Genomic DNA, 14823 nt, shown 5'->3' with positions numbered 1-14823 from the left:
TACACCTGCACTCCTGCAATAAATCTTACCTCCATGAAGGTTATAATGGTCAGTTTTATTGAAACTGTGTCAAAGAAGTGTTGTTTTGACTGTATGTTCATTTTGTGGTGAATAGAGTGGACACAATAACAGGAACACCTGTCAACACAATGCAATGCAGTTCAACAGCACCTTAGACTATATTCTTCAAAAATATCACACAGTTGAATCAACATTATAAAATAATACAGTTAAAGACCTTTAATAAGTTTAGTGAATGAGATTTATGGGAATGGTCATGTCTATATATCATGCAATATATGCCAATATAACAACTATGATAAATAGATTTATTGTTGTATGTTTTTTTGTCAAACTGTTGAAACCACATTGTATGATGTTAGGATTACTGCTCTCGTTATCCATTCAGAAACAGCGCCGTCCTCTGACCAGAGCAGGTAACACACCATTTCCCACAATGCTGCTGCCGCACCAGCCCGGAAGTAAGACGTTTATTGACAATATGGCCGTTGAACTGGGCTTGGATTTGGGGAAAATTGCAATTTGACAGCGCTCGCCGGGGCAGCGATAACAACCCGTTTCCATCTCAGGAGTGAACAGAACAGATGCATTTGAATGAAGGGAGCCGTGAATGCACCGGGCGGTGTCAGTGAGCTGAGGAAACGTCCAGAGAGTGAAACCCGTCATGTCGTTTTTCAAGAGGAAAGGTGAGGAAGAAGCTCCCTCTGAAGGCTGCAACGTCAACGGCAGCTAGCAGCACACAGATCCCGGCTGAGGAGAGAGAGTGCGCCCCGATAAGATGTAACTACTGTGGTCGGGGCTGCGGCCATAAGTAAATTAGCCAAGGGCACGGTGGTGTGGGAGAAGTGTACTCCACTGCTGCCGCTGCTCACGGCGGTTACATGGTTAGCTTAGCGGTGGCCTCTCTACCCTCCCTGCCTTATCTAACCTAATCTGAGCCCGGGCGCCAGGAAACCTATCAGAAGGAACTGTCAGTGGTATAAAAAAAATACACACATGGCTGTAACTGTGCTCACTTATTATCATGCTTCAAACTGTTAAGCAGGACTGTCTGTGATAGCCAACACAAGTGTCGCAACTGTCGGTGGGGCTGTTAGCTAAGCTAGCTTGACAGGACATTTTCACACAGCTCCCACGAGCAAGAAGTCAGAAAAATGTCTCAGTTTCCGTCGTGTTTGAATTAGAGTCGGTAGTTATCATAAAGAAAATGTGTTTAGTCCGTAGTAAGACACCTTAGCCTGCGAGGGTCGGGGCTAACGTCAGTAACACTGGTCAGCATCATCCAACAGGCAGTAGCAGGACCTGACTATGAGCACTATTGGTTTTCAAGAGCAACATGACCAGGCATTGTTTCAGGCTATATCCTCACAGTTTAGGCCACCAGATGAAAAGTAGTCACTCCATGACATAAAAAGTATATCATTGAAATGAGAGATGGTTTCCCGGCGATGCCCCTCTGTTACACTCATTTTACTCTCAAGTTTATCAGGTACAACTAACTAACTAAAGCTGATTCAGTTTAATCTCTCAGCCCTGTAATAAAGAACCAACACTTCTCAAAAATGAAACTGAAAATTACAGTATGAAGGGTGGATTGTTGCAGGACTGTTGTATTAGACTGGGCAAGTTTCAGTGACTAAACTGGAAATGAAGTGTATTTAAATAAGAGGCACTGCATTTATATACGACACCATCCTAATTAGATTACACAAGGCATTTTGACTGCTCCAGGTTTCTATCTACCAGTATGTCAGATTGCTTTGATAAACAGTACACACATATGATAGGACAGAATGGAGAGGCAGTGATTGTGAAATGGATTTCAGCTGAAGTGTGCTTCTGTTTCATCAGGAAATCAGGCTTCATGTGTGCATTTTGAACAGTGAGTTTGGTGGTTTTTCTTCCTAGGCTTCAGTGTTCAAAGCAGCTGACACAGCAGGGGTCCAAAATGAGGAAATATGAGCGAGAGTGCTCTGATTATATCTCAACTAGGATGACACACAGGACAGAGAGTGCGTTTGTTGGGACAGATAAGGTTTTCTAGTAATACATCTAAAACATTGTTTGTTTTTATTACCCTAACATCCTTTGCAGCCGACCACCTGATGAATATTTATTTAGAACAAAGGCATCTGGTGTTATTTGTACCACATTTCAATTCACTACAACAGACGTTGGAGCTTAAACTATTTAAAAGTCACAGCTTTTATCTGTGACAGACAGCTTACCATTGCCGGTTGACTCTGGCATGAGTATTCACAAACAGCTCTGTCCAAAATGTCTCACTGAAAGAGCATCCTCTGTACCATTTGCCCAGGCCTCTCTGTCCATTTTGTAATGCCAGTGCTTGAAACTGATATTTAGCCTGGCTGCTCTTTGCAGCAACAGCGTAATCTGAAGATACGAATGGTGAATCATTCTGACGAGTGGTTCCCACCGGCCACAGATCTTAGAAGTCGCGTTAAATATTTGTAGTGTTGAATAGTTTTGCTTCAGGCCACATCATTTTAACTCCACCACTATATTGTGATACCATGTGCTTTTTCATAAACAACTGGCAAGTCTTAGATGGCTTCAGGTGTAAGCTGTCTGACAGACTGACAAAATTCGATCTTTAAATTCCTGAGACCAGACCTGAAAGACCAAGGTCACTAACTTCAGGAAGGACTAAATGTTGACATTGGATTTGAAAGCCCTCTCTGTTCTTTTTACATTATAATGAGCAGGACTGAGCGGGCTTTTACATATCAGAACATAGGTTCCCTATTTATCTTCACTGATGCTTTTCTAGTATATCAGTTTCTCACTATGTCATTATGTAACTAGATATTTTGTTCTAGTTTTTCCAGTGACACCTCACCAATCCCTTAACCTTAACCCTCAAGGAATTTGAACTATGTTTTTCTTTTTTTGGTTACTTGTCTCACCCTGTATTGTGAATCAAAATGCTGTGTGCTCCTCCAGTTACAACCCTGCTCTCATCTTTCCTCCCACAGCCAAAAGCAAAGAATCTGAGAGAGTGACAGATGCTAAAGTTAATAGAGGTGAGTTCATAATTTTCATGGAAATCCGTTCTTCTTTGCTGCTCTAAAACAGTAGCTTCCACAGGAAGTCGTGCTGTGCAGCCACTGGTAACTACTGCAGCAAAGAATAATTGATTTCCAGTAAATAGTGTAACGTTAGCCGTAAGCGAAATGTAAGCAATTCGGTAGAACGTTAATTGGAAAGTCCCACCAGTAAAAAGGTGATTTGTACAGTATGCAAGGCTTAAATATTGAGGGCCGTAATGATAATGAGTGTACGACTTGTTCTTTATTTATTTTTTTCTTGACTGACAGTGAAATTAGATAGTAAAATAAAGCTTCTATGACATTCATGTATATATTCATTTTTTACAAAAGGTTTAACCTGAGTCAGGTCGGCCGATTTACAAGTTCAGGTATCAGAGTCAGTATTTGGAAGTAAAAAATGATATCGGAACATCTCTAAATATCAGATATTATTATCACAGCTTTTATTGACCATTGGCCACTTTGAGATGTATTACAGATGTTTTTGCATCTGTGTGTGATTGTAGAACTGAGATTAGCTGTTTTCAGGAAAGGATTCAAACAGCTATTTGCTTAAGATGTCTCCAACTATGTTTTATCACTGCTGGTTATATTATCACATGGATCAAAGTTGTGACCTCTAGCTATAAAGTGAAACACATGCAGCTCACAGTCAAACATTGTGCAGTCTGTCATCTGAAACATCTCACACAGCCTGAGGCCTCTGTACATGAACTGTGAGCTCTTTCAGAAACCTTCACTAAAAAGACCTTTTCATGAATCCACACTGACGTGATGCATTCAGGCCACTCAGAACTTTAATATCATTGTACTCTCTTTTTTTTTTTTCTTCTTCTTTTGCTGTTACTCCTTCCTCTACTCCCAGCTACAATCAGCCCTCACTCTCCATCATTAGGGCTGAGGAACCACCATGCCATCCAGGAAGCTGCGGGGCCCAGCCATGTGGCCATCAACGCCATCTCTGCCAACATGGACTCCTTTGCCCGCGGTCGCACCGCCATCCTCAAGAAACAACCAAGTCACATGGAAGCTGCACACTTTGGCGACCTTGGTACAGAGACTCCATTCATGTGTTTTTGTGCTGTTTTTAGTGTTAACTTATTAAGAACCAACTAAACATTTTTGCATCTAAATATGAGGTTGATCAATAACTGAAGAGTTTGGTTTATAGAGGGAAAAACGGCAGTATGGGTTTCTTAACTGAATGTAATTCAAAACACAGTAGTCTGTTTTTGTGGCTGTGTTTTTGTGGTTACAGTTATTATTAAGTATGTAAGAATGCAAGATTATCTTGGATTAATTTGTCTGATGAGAGTCTGTCCTGTCAAACAATTCAGGAGTGGTAGCAGGTTACCTTCTTGTGTTGTGAATTTTGACATAGTGGGCTATTATGCTGGTCCGTTTACATTTAGGATCACTTTTAATTTACAGTTACTTTACTTCGATTCTGTGAAACAAAATTTGGTTGTTGCAGCAGCAAATGCAAATAGAATTGTTGATTAATCTGAATGAAGTTTGTATCATAAGCTCCTGTTTAATCTTATGGGAATAATTTGGTTTCTTGTAGTAATGTTCTCGAGCTACAGCGTGCCTGAGTGTGACTGTTGCATCACTAAAATGGCTTAAACAGCCAAATGTCTTGTGCAAGTGGCTGTGTGATGCACTCATGTGACCTTATGCATCAGTTTTTGATGAGCTTTCAAACTATTCAAAGCCTGATAGGATGAAGTGAACCTTAGAATCTCCTACTGTTGTAGCATGGTGAAGAAATGGCTCCTCCCTTTTATCAGAAGGGCTCTTAAATTAGATCTTGTGTATGACCGCTGGATGCCATGATATGTCATGAGGCTGAAATGTTGAATGGCAGCAGTGATGGAAACTGTGCGAGCAAGTTGCCCAGAGAATAGCTGGGATGAGTCAGGCAGAGGTGGAAGAACCTGTGCTGCAGCCTGGGCAACAAAATGTAACAAAGACACCAGGCGCCAGTGATTTCTGGGTTGTGGTTTTAACTGAAGGAGGACAAAGGAAGGAAGTGTGGAAGGAGGATTCAAAGAAGAAAACTGGTAGCAGCTTATATGGCAGTGGTTGTTTTGATTCAGTATTAAGGTGGCCTTGACTGTTTCATCTCGAGGACTGTGAAGAGGCTGATTGATAAGCACCTCAACATGGGTAACACCTCATGAACCACTATCTTGTTTTCAAAGAGCAAACACAACACCACAAAGCCTCAGCCCACGCTTCAGTCTCACTGCAGCTGATGTGCTCTGATTCATAATCCAACAAGTGTCGGCTTTGTAGTCAGTGAGCGCGCTCCCTTGCTTATTTTGTTTTCTGGGAGTGTGTGTGTTTATGCTTGCAGTCCCCAAGGATGGTGGATGTTATTCAAACAGAGAGTCTATATTTGAGACATTGTAAAGCCAACTAATATGGCATCCCTACAGGAATCTGATTTTTTTTTTCCTCCAGTGTTCATACATAGCTGGAGTTTGGAGTCTGTGAAAGGTTGACGTGAAAACCACAGTTCACACTTCACACACAAGAATGGCAGGATGGGCAGTGCACGTATAGATGCTACTGATGTGTGATTCAGAAAAGTTTGTGTGGGTTAAATCATCTGTGAAATTGTATAGTCTAAGGCCACCTTTAGACAGAGAGAGAGCTTGAAATTCTCAAGACTTCAAAACAAATATCCAGGAGTTTGAATTCAGCTCACGTCAGCCTTCAGCCTGGACCACATTTTCAGGTGAAATGGAAGTGCTGAACTCAGAAAACCCACTTTTTATCTTTCATTTCTTGTTCCAGCTTCCATCAATACATACCACATTTAACCTTCCATCTAGTTTGAAAGCTGTAAATAATAGAAAATGTAGAGCTCATTCTGTTTTGAAGTTATATTTCTGTGTCCATTGTGCACTTAAAGGCGGTGTAAATCTTAATGATGTTAGAACAGCAGCGCATCTTGATGAAGTCTGTGTTAGTAACTATGTTAGATTTGTAGTAATGGACCTTAAAAATACATAAAATATATGAAATCCAAGTGTTGAAGTCTTTTTTATAATTAATAAATTCTTTTAAATTGAGATCAATTATATGAAACCGCATAGTAGTAATGACATTTATTACATGCAGGTTTATAAAGCATTGTAGGTTAAATACAATTTTCTAAAATTGTTTACATTGCATTACTTTTAAAATGTGATGTTGTTTTTTCATTGAGGAATGTACCAGAATACAAATCACAGGTAGCAAAAAACATGCTTTATGTATTTGTAAATCCTACTAAGTTGTGTGTGCGTTTGTATGTTGCAGGTCATTCCAGTGTGAATTATATGCCCCAGGAGACACGCTCTCGGCTATCTAAGACGGTGGACCAGGTCCTGCGGGACAATGTGGCGATGCCCCACTACATGCATTTCATGGAACTGCAGGGTGCTGACCATCTGGTTCGGTTCTGGTTGGAGGCTGAGAGTTTCCGCTCCACCAGCTGGTCTCGAGTCAGAGCACACAGTCTAAATTCTGTCAAACACAGCTCCTTGGCTGAGCCCGTCCCTGCCTCCCCAGGTGGCTCCGAGCTCCCCGAGACAGCTCCTCACACACCCAATGCTCTCGCCCGGGACAGTAGCAGTGAACGTCCTACAGTGCCGTCAGAGCGGCGGGACTCCTCCAGCACAGAAGCAGGCCAGAGACCCGGCACTCCTCGAGCAGGAACGCCCAGCAGGCAGGCACCCTCCAGGACAGGGACTCCCTACAAGGGGCAGTCGAACAGCACCCTGCGAGAGTCTGACAAGCTCATGAAAAGTGAGTCAGCACTTTTAAAAAAAAAAAAAAGAAAAAAAAAAAAGATTATTTACATGTTTTACATAATCAGTGGATTCATGCACAATCTTTTAGACTTAGAAAGGGATTTTTCGTTTCATTTTCACTTGCAATGATATAGTTGATTGATTTGTTGCATTAATAAACAGAAAATGCAATGGAAAGTGACTTATTGAATCGATTATGATGTCTATGAAACAGGTGACTTAATTGTCACTTAAGCTTCCATTAAAGAGCTTAAAATAATGCCAGACAAAAACCTCAGATCTGTGTGTCGTGGTGAGGAGACACATTCTCAGATTAATACGTGAAACAAATATAAATGTCACATTTCAGTCTTGTTTTAAAGGTTTGACTTGCTATTTTTATTTTGTCGTCTTGTTGAACCCTCTTCTTCTGTAATGGTTTAATGGCATTGGGCTGCCAAAATCAGAGCCACCAAGTGTCTATCTCAATCAAATGATTATATTTGCACCACAATAGATGTAAATCTACACAAATTTGCAACTTCTTTTTACTGACAATTGTCTGGAATTGTGGTTAAAATATTTGCTACCTTTGGAGGAAACCTGGCTATAGCCTGGGGATGGTGGAGAGAAACTTTTTTGGCTGCTGTTTTTGTTCTTCTTACACTTCTGTTTCTTACTTCCTGTGCTCTAAATATGTCTGTCACCAGTGACCAGAAATGTTTTGGTTAAACAAAGTGGCACAGTGCCAGCCCAGGCTGATGTGATTCAGAGTTATCTTTTGCAGTTCAAGTTTATCTTAAAACTGTCACGAAGTGGGAATTTGATACTAAAATGACTGTAACTTATTTAAATAACTATCTGATTTTTCGAGCTCAGTCTGTTGAAGCGTCATATTTACTTCAGCTGAATTTTAGAAGTGCATGAAACAAGGCCTGTGGTTTATGTCCACCATTGTTTACTTTGGAAAGGTATCTCTTTGAAGCCAGAACAGAAAGAAGGAACAACTACACTGACCACTAACCCTTTGAATGTACATATGGGCATATAATTTTTATCTAAGATAGACTTGAAAAAATTTAAACGTATCCTTTAAAGTATCCTTACATTGACATACATGGGGAAAGCATCACTTTTTTAGCATCACTGGACGATCACCTGTATGCTTCTGTGTGTTTAGGTATAGAGAAAGATGCAGTTACCATCTTCACCAAGTACATCTCTCCAGACGCTGTGAGGCCCATCCCCATTACAGAGCAGATCAGAAATGACATAGTTGGTAAGATACAGAAAAAAATGAAACGCTCGGTCATCCATCTTAAATGATACCCCGTTGTGCAGTAATGCTCCTGTCCTTCCTCTGTGCAGCTAAGATATGTGGAGAGGATGGCATGGTGGACCCAAACTGCTTTGTCATTGCTCAGTCTGTCGTCTTCACCGTCTTGGAGCAACAGTGAGTTTCTGTCTATTCATTTTCCAGAGGAGTTAATACTCACCTGGCAAGGTTTCCGTATCACCATGTATTGGCATTAAGATTAAAGTGTAACTGGTGTTCGTTTTGTCATTTTACCACCACGACATCCACAGCAGCAGCTGTATTCATCTTCCACTTGCCCTTTCATTTCCAGGCACTTTATTGAATTCCTGCGGAGCCATCATTTCTGTAAATACCAGATTGAAGTGTTGACTAGTGGCTCTGTGTTCTTGGCTGACATTTTGTTCTGTGAGTCAGCTCTCTTCTACTTCTCTGAGGTGAGTGGGCTCAGTGGCTCTCAGAACATCACTAACAGGTTTCTACATTGATTCTATTAAACTGTCCTCTTTCTTGTCGCTACTACAAAAGAGGTTCTGTTTATGTTTTCTGGAGGAAAATTATATTGTCACAACAGTAATTAACTGAGGACTGAGTCACTATAACGAAACACAAATGCTCGTTTTACAATCTCCTAACCTGTTGATATAATACAGAAGTGATAATTAACACCATGTCCAGCCTTCCATACACAAAGAGAGTCAAAGTTTGGTAGAATAAACAGTAGAGTTTCTGTTGTCATATACACAGGATATTCAGTTTATCATAAACACATTGTTGTAAAAACACACATGGACCTTCAGTTGTTCTCTGCTCTGTATCTCATTCCCTGCAGTACATGGAAAAGGAGGAGGCGATGAATGTACTGCAGTTCTGGCTGGCGGCAGACAACTTCCAGAACCAGCTAGCAGCTAAAAAGGGCCAGTATGACGGCCAGGAGGCTCAAAACGATGCCATGATCCTCTACGACAAGTAGGTGTTGTGTCTGCAGCTTTGAAATCCTGTCATGCTTCAAAACACCCAGTTATTTTTGTTTTCAGAGCGGGTTTGGACTGGTACTTGGAAGTAGCCACCATGTAAAAATCATCATGTCTGTTTAGTCTCAAAATAGATTTTCTTTTTTTTTTTTTTATGTGTGTTATTACTTTTCCTGTATCAAATGTCAGTTTCTTGGAATTTCTGGAGGAAATAAAAAAGTAAAAGGTTGCTGCTATCCCAACTTTATTAGTACTAGTGCGAAATCCTTAATTTCAGTGCAGTGGTTCAGTTACTCCATCAATTTATCAGTCAGGATAAACAAATAACAACATAAGTTAACCTGTTTCTGAGTATTAGATCAAAACCTGTCGACGGTCCGATTACTGACCGATCGGATCACTGAAAACATGGAGTCATCAATGAACTGTCAAATAATGAAGAGCAATAGATATTTTTACGGATCAGTAGATACAGATCTATAGAGGGATAGTTTCAATGAAGACATAATGACGACTGTAGCTTCATTTTTATTGCACCAAGATTCTTTAATTCCAGATTCCTGACAGCGCTGAGGCTTTTATTCATCACTGCACTTAGATACTGGAAATAGAAACTATATCCTATGTTGTCTTTTATGAGAACAATAGTCCACACACTGTTAATTAGCTGCCATGATTATAAATGCAACATTTGGTCAGAGAGACCTCTTCACCTCTCCTCTCACTTTTAACTTTGTAGTGTCCATAATGTGTTTATCATAATTTGATCATCAGATTAAAAAAAAAAGCAAAAACACATATAATAATCCCCGTGCTTATTTATATCCTTAGCCTAACTTTGATATTTGGAAATCATTTCTAGTGTTTGTACAGCTTCTTGTTCTAGTTACACTTTACTTCATATGCTGTTGCTATGGCTGAATGATCCCGTGGGTGTCACTATTTCATCTCTTATCTTGTTATTCACGTTCTTGGGTCTGATGATGCTGCTTGTAATTAACGTCTCTGTCACATAAACACACCTGTAACTGGATAGGTAAAGCCAGAGTTAACTCCCTCAGTAAAATCCCTGTTTTGCAACTTATTTATTGATATGTTTGGACAAAAGGAATAGGCTGACATGGGCACACATACAGAGAATGGGACTTTTAATGACTTATGTAACAGGCTACATTTTACAGGCACATGCAAAGTATGCAGTCCATTTTTCCAGTATTTCATATATTGATCATATTGTAATCAGAGGGTGAAGGTCAGCTTCTCCATACGGTTTACTTCACTGACAATTGCAGCCCAGTCTTGTTTTATTGGAGGATTTATGTGCAGCCATTAAGAAATCCTATTTTACGATTTGTTATTCTGTATTCTTTGAAAGCTTTGTGTCAGTCTCACTAAGTTTCAGTTAGGTGAGGTGGCAGGACTACGCATATTGGATGTGTGTGTGAATTATTTTCACTTTTATTCCCTCTTTTAAAATTTCTCTCTTGAAATCTCTGGGGGTTAATTGATGCTTTTATTTCATTAATCGCTTTGTTGACAAATGCCAATCACACATTTTTCACATACTCCTCCCCACTGACTGCTTCTTCAGCATCCTCTTTTAAAGTTTCATCCTCTGTCCTTTATAACCCTTTCCCCTGAATTGTATTGTATTTTTGGCAGTGATTAAAATCTTAATATACTGTAGCTGCCCTCAACTGAATTCAGTGGTTCATCGCATTGTTTCCTCTCCAGGTATTTCTCACTCCAAGCTACCAACCCTCTGGGCTTCGGCGACTCTGTGCGGATGGAGATAGAGTCGAATATCTGCCGGGAGGGAGGACCTCTCCCCGACTGTTTCACCACTCCGCTCAGACAGGCCTGGACAACCATGGAGAAGGTCAGATTCTCTGATAGCCACTCAACAAAGGCTCTTCATTAGTTACTGTGGGACTTCTCTTGTGCTCTTCTACCATATGAGAAAATGGGACATACCCATCTGTGTAAAATGAAGCACCATAGAACATAGAAATATGAAGCATTCAATTCAGCCACATTGCCCTTTTAAACATTTAACTGTACATGTTTTTAAAATTGTCTGCTTGAACTGACTGCTTCAGTTTAACAGGATCCTCCTAAAGGTTTTGTGTTGTAAATCACTGACAAATAGTCTTTTTACACCTCTGACAAAAGCACCTGCCTCACGTTAATGAAATAAAAGCTCAACACTGTTGTTAGCACATAAAGGTCAGCAACAAACCTCTGTAACTTGTGAACAGAAATACATCAGGCAGCTCATTATTTCCTAACAGAGCTGTTTTGCATTCGTTCAGGTCTACATGCCAGGCTTCCTGTCTAGCAACCTTTACTACAAATACCTGAGTGACCTCATCAACTCGGTGCGGGCGGATGATTTTGTGAATGTCAGCACTCCAGGTCAGAGCGGGCCCGCGGACCACGACCGCTCAGGTTCAAATGCCAGCGAAGGCTCTCAGACTCAGGTGACCCCCAGTGTTAACCCCCATCCTCAGCCCCTGTGGGGACGTTCCTCTGTCTGCTGACATTTGGACCTGTTCCGCCTCATTAGATGAATAATGAAGATATTTTTGTTAATGCCAAAGGGTCATTATCATTCCTGTCATTTAGTTGTCTTCATAGAAAAAAACAAAAACAAACTGTGCCCTGTAAAACATTCAGTTCATGCTGTCCTCACTACAGTACGGCACCAAAAAGGCAGCGATCAAGATCTTGAAAAACTTCGATGAGGCAATCACAGTGGACGTGGCCAGCCTGGACCCCGAGTCCTTGTACCAGCGGCCGTACGCTGGGTGAGTTTCATGTGTCTGATGTTGTTTTGCTGTCAAATGGATGAATACAAATGATTGGATAAACACACACAGATGTTCTGTCGTGATTTCATCTGAAACATGTGGTTTGCTTTTAAAAATGGGCCAGCTGTAAAGAGAAAACATTTATGTGATTCATAGCTGAACACTAAAAACCACCAGTTTGGTTGTAAAATAGCTAAGTCTGTATTTTAAATCACCTGCTAAAATGCACTTTTCACAGATTTTCTGATATCCAATTTATCTTTTAATTTTGCTCAAGTTTCCTTGTTGTCTTTTACTTTTATGTTCCTTTGATTGCACGCACCGCCGTGTGGATTCAATGCTTGTATCCGTTTTGTTTTTATTGACTCATTTGTAAAGTGTTTTATGAGTCTGCTCTGAAAAATCCTGTACCGAAGTAATTCAAGAGAGTGATCTTATTGAAAGACAAAGCTGTAGTCTGCCCCCCCCTCCATTAAAACTGCTGTTATTGAATGGATACACACACTCTCAGTGGTGTTTGAATGCTGCATTTGTGCCTGAGGCTCAGTTTTGTCCCATTTGCACTGTCTGCTGTCTTCATCCGTCTCCTTTCCGCTGTCTGCTCAGAAAGATGACGTTTGGGAAGGTGAATGAGCTGGGCCAGTTTATCAGGGAGGCGGAGCCAGAGCCGGATGTGAAGAAATCCAAAGGCATGATACACTCAGACCTGTCTATTCTCTTTGTATCTTTGGCCTCACTCATATTTTATCTCTTTCCTCCTTGCAGTGAAAAATGTCTCCTCTTCTCCCACGAATTTAAACCTCCTCCCGAGGCTGCTTCCATTCTCCTTACAGCTGATAGTCAGCTTGCACATAGAGTCTCAGAGATTTTTGCTATGGGATAACTAGTCAAAATGTTGGGTCTTATTTAAAAAGATTAACTGCCTATTGATAAAGTATTGTTCACATCTCAACAAACGAGTCGAACAAAACACTAAATACCTTAATTTGTTAGGATTAACTCGCCTTGATTTGATTTTGAGAGCAAGTCTCATGAGCCTGTAGCAGTTAATTTGTTCAGTTAAAGGAACAAATGACTCGTGATTTATGATTTCTGTTTACTGATGTCTGTCTCACTCTGCCTCCCCCTCTCCTCTCATTTAGGTTCCATGTTTTCTCAAGCCATGAAGAAGTGGGTCCAAGGCAACTCAGATGAGGTGAGGAATTAAAATGTAAAATAATCATGAATGATTCAGTGGTCTGAGGCTCTCAACAGCATGTATTCAAATTCACTTTGTGATGTCACTCCATGACATATGATTTATTAAAGAATATAAGTAAAAGTCTGCAGTGAATTAAAGCTATTGATTGTGCTGTGACTCGAGGCCCAGGAAGAGATGGCGTGGCAGATTGCCAAGATGATTGTCAACGACGTCGTCCACCAGTCAAACCATGACAGCCCTGGAAAGTCCACTAAGGTACAAAGCCTCACTCAGTATTCTGCCTCCTGTGCAGTGATGTGTGGGATCACTACAGTTTTTCTCTAAGTGTTTTCTTTTGTCTGTCGGCAGTTATGACCCCGCTGAGGGACCAAAGGACTGTCACTCCCTGCAGACGCTGGCCAAGCCAGTGGCAAACCGTATGCAGGGTTCACCCTGCAATGAACTGCATTACTCTGAGAACGAACAAGGCTTTTTATCACCTCCCCAACCACCATGTGTCTGTGAGTGTGTGGCTGTGAGCTTGGATGAGTGATTGTTCACGCATGGGCTGATGGGAAATTTGAAGTACATCATCGTTCCAATCTTTCGACTCCAAAACACTATAAAGGTACACGTGAAGTCGTCAAAAGTAAAGCAAAGCAAAGAGCAAAGAGCTTGCGTCAGACTGTAGGAAGTGACTCCTGGGGAAGCAGACGTTCACCGTGATGCTAGAGGAAAGATGGCACGAAGCAGCAGCAGCTCAGTCAGGACTGTCACTGTGTTGCTGTAGCCATAGTGTTTGTACAATGTCTTATCTTGGACCTATGGAGGACATGACAAAGACTGAATTACCCTCACTCCCCTATGACACACGTCCCCACACCTTTTATAACCATTCCTTGTTTTTAGATGAAATTGTGAAGGGTCGGCTACTTAAGGATTAAGCAGATGAAAATCATCAGTTTGGGGCAGTTTGCAGTTCCTGTACGCTAGTTTTGTCTGCTGCTCCCTCCTGTGAGCTGTCCTACCTTGGCTGTTAACTGTACGTACTGTAGAACGTTTGGAAATGTGACAGTGAAACAGACGAGCATCTGATTCAGTTGTTGGACTGGCTGACGTCCCGTGTGAACCTCCTGGCACTTTCAGAGTGTAGAAGAAGAAATACTCCCTAATGAACTTAAGTGCTCCAGTTGTGTTGGAAACTCCAAACTCTATGTCCTAAATGTTTGTTTATACACACACACACACACACATATATATATATATATATATATATATATATATATATATATATATATATATATATATATATGATGTAGACTTCTGGTTTACCCCATATATTAATGTTAGTCCTTTTTTTATGGTGATTGCTGTTTTGTTTTTTTTTGTTTTTTGTTTTTTTTTAATGCATCACTGAAACAAACTGGACTATTCGACTGGAAAGTGTGCTCAGTGAAATAAACTTTTTTTTTTAATTTCTTTTGAGCCTTACCAAGATGTGGAAAAGAACCAGAAAAGACTCTTGGTACTATGTACCACAAATGTTTTCTGACATGTATGTGTACTTAATCTATAATATATTTAAATTGTGTTTGATTTAAATACATATATTATGAAATGTTTTGTCTGCCCTCATTTTTTGTTGACATTTCAGCTGAAGTGTTGGTATA

The 14823-nt window shown here is 40.6% G+C and overlaps 1 protein-coding gene across 1 annotated transcript; it reads left to right on the top strand.

Moving 5' to 3' along the window:
- The first annotated feature begins 469 nt into the window (after positions 1-469).
- Positions 470-14775, top strand: akap10 (A kinase (PRKA) anchor protein 10). Its single transcript, XM_071460796.1, has 15 exons — positions 470-707; positions 3018-3065; positions 3958-4143; positions 6402-6890; positions 8055-8153; positions 8243-8327; positions 8503-8626; positions 9022-9158; positions 10898-11042; positions 11476-11643; positions 11861-11970; positions 12580-12662; positions 13116-13168; positions 13337-13429; positions 13523-14775. Exons 1-15 carry the CDS (start codon positions 686-688, stop codon positions 13526-13528), a joined length of 1848 nt encoding a protein of 615 aa, XP_071316897.1. The 5' UTR covers positions 470-685; the 3' UTR covers positions 13529-14775.
- Positions 14776-14823: the final 48 nt, after the last annotated feature.

The sequence above is a fragment of the Trachinotus anak genome, unplaced genomic scaffold, assembly GCF_046630095.1.
Source record: "Trachinotus anak isolate AG129_WGS33_773 ecotype Australia unplaced genomic scaffold, CSIRO_AGI_Tana_v1 ptg000024l, whole genome shotgun sequence".
In the NCBI taxonomy this organism is placed as follows: Eukaryota; Metazoa; Chordata; class Actinopteri; order Carangiformes; family Carangidae; genus Trachinotus; species Trachinotus anak.
Note: the sequence above shows the minus strand (reverse complement) of the source record. Positions and strands in the feature narration are given on the sequence as shown.

Excerpts from the sequence above, each read along its gene's own strand:
- akap10 (XM_071460796.1), top strand. The coding sequence starts at position 686 with ATGTCGTTTTTCAAGAGGAAAG. Across the intron at positions 8,154-8,242 it reads GATCAGAAATGACATAGTTG|CTAAGATATGTGGAGAGGAT; the intron begins GTAAGATACAGA and ends TCCTCTGTGCAG. Across the intron at positions 9,159-10,897 it reads GCCATGATCCTCTACGACAA|GTATTTCTCACTCCAAGCTA; the intron begins GTAGGTGTTGTG and ends TTTCCTCTCCAG.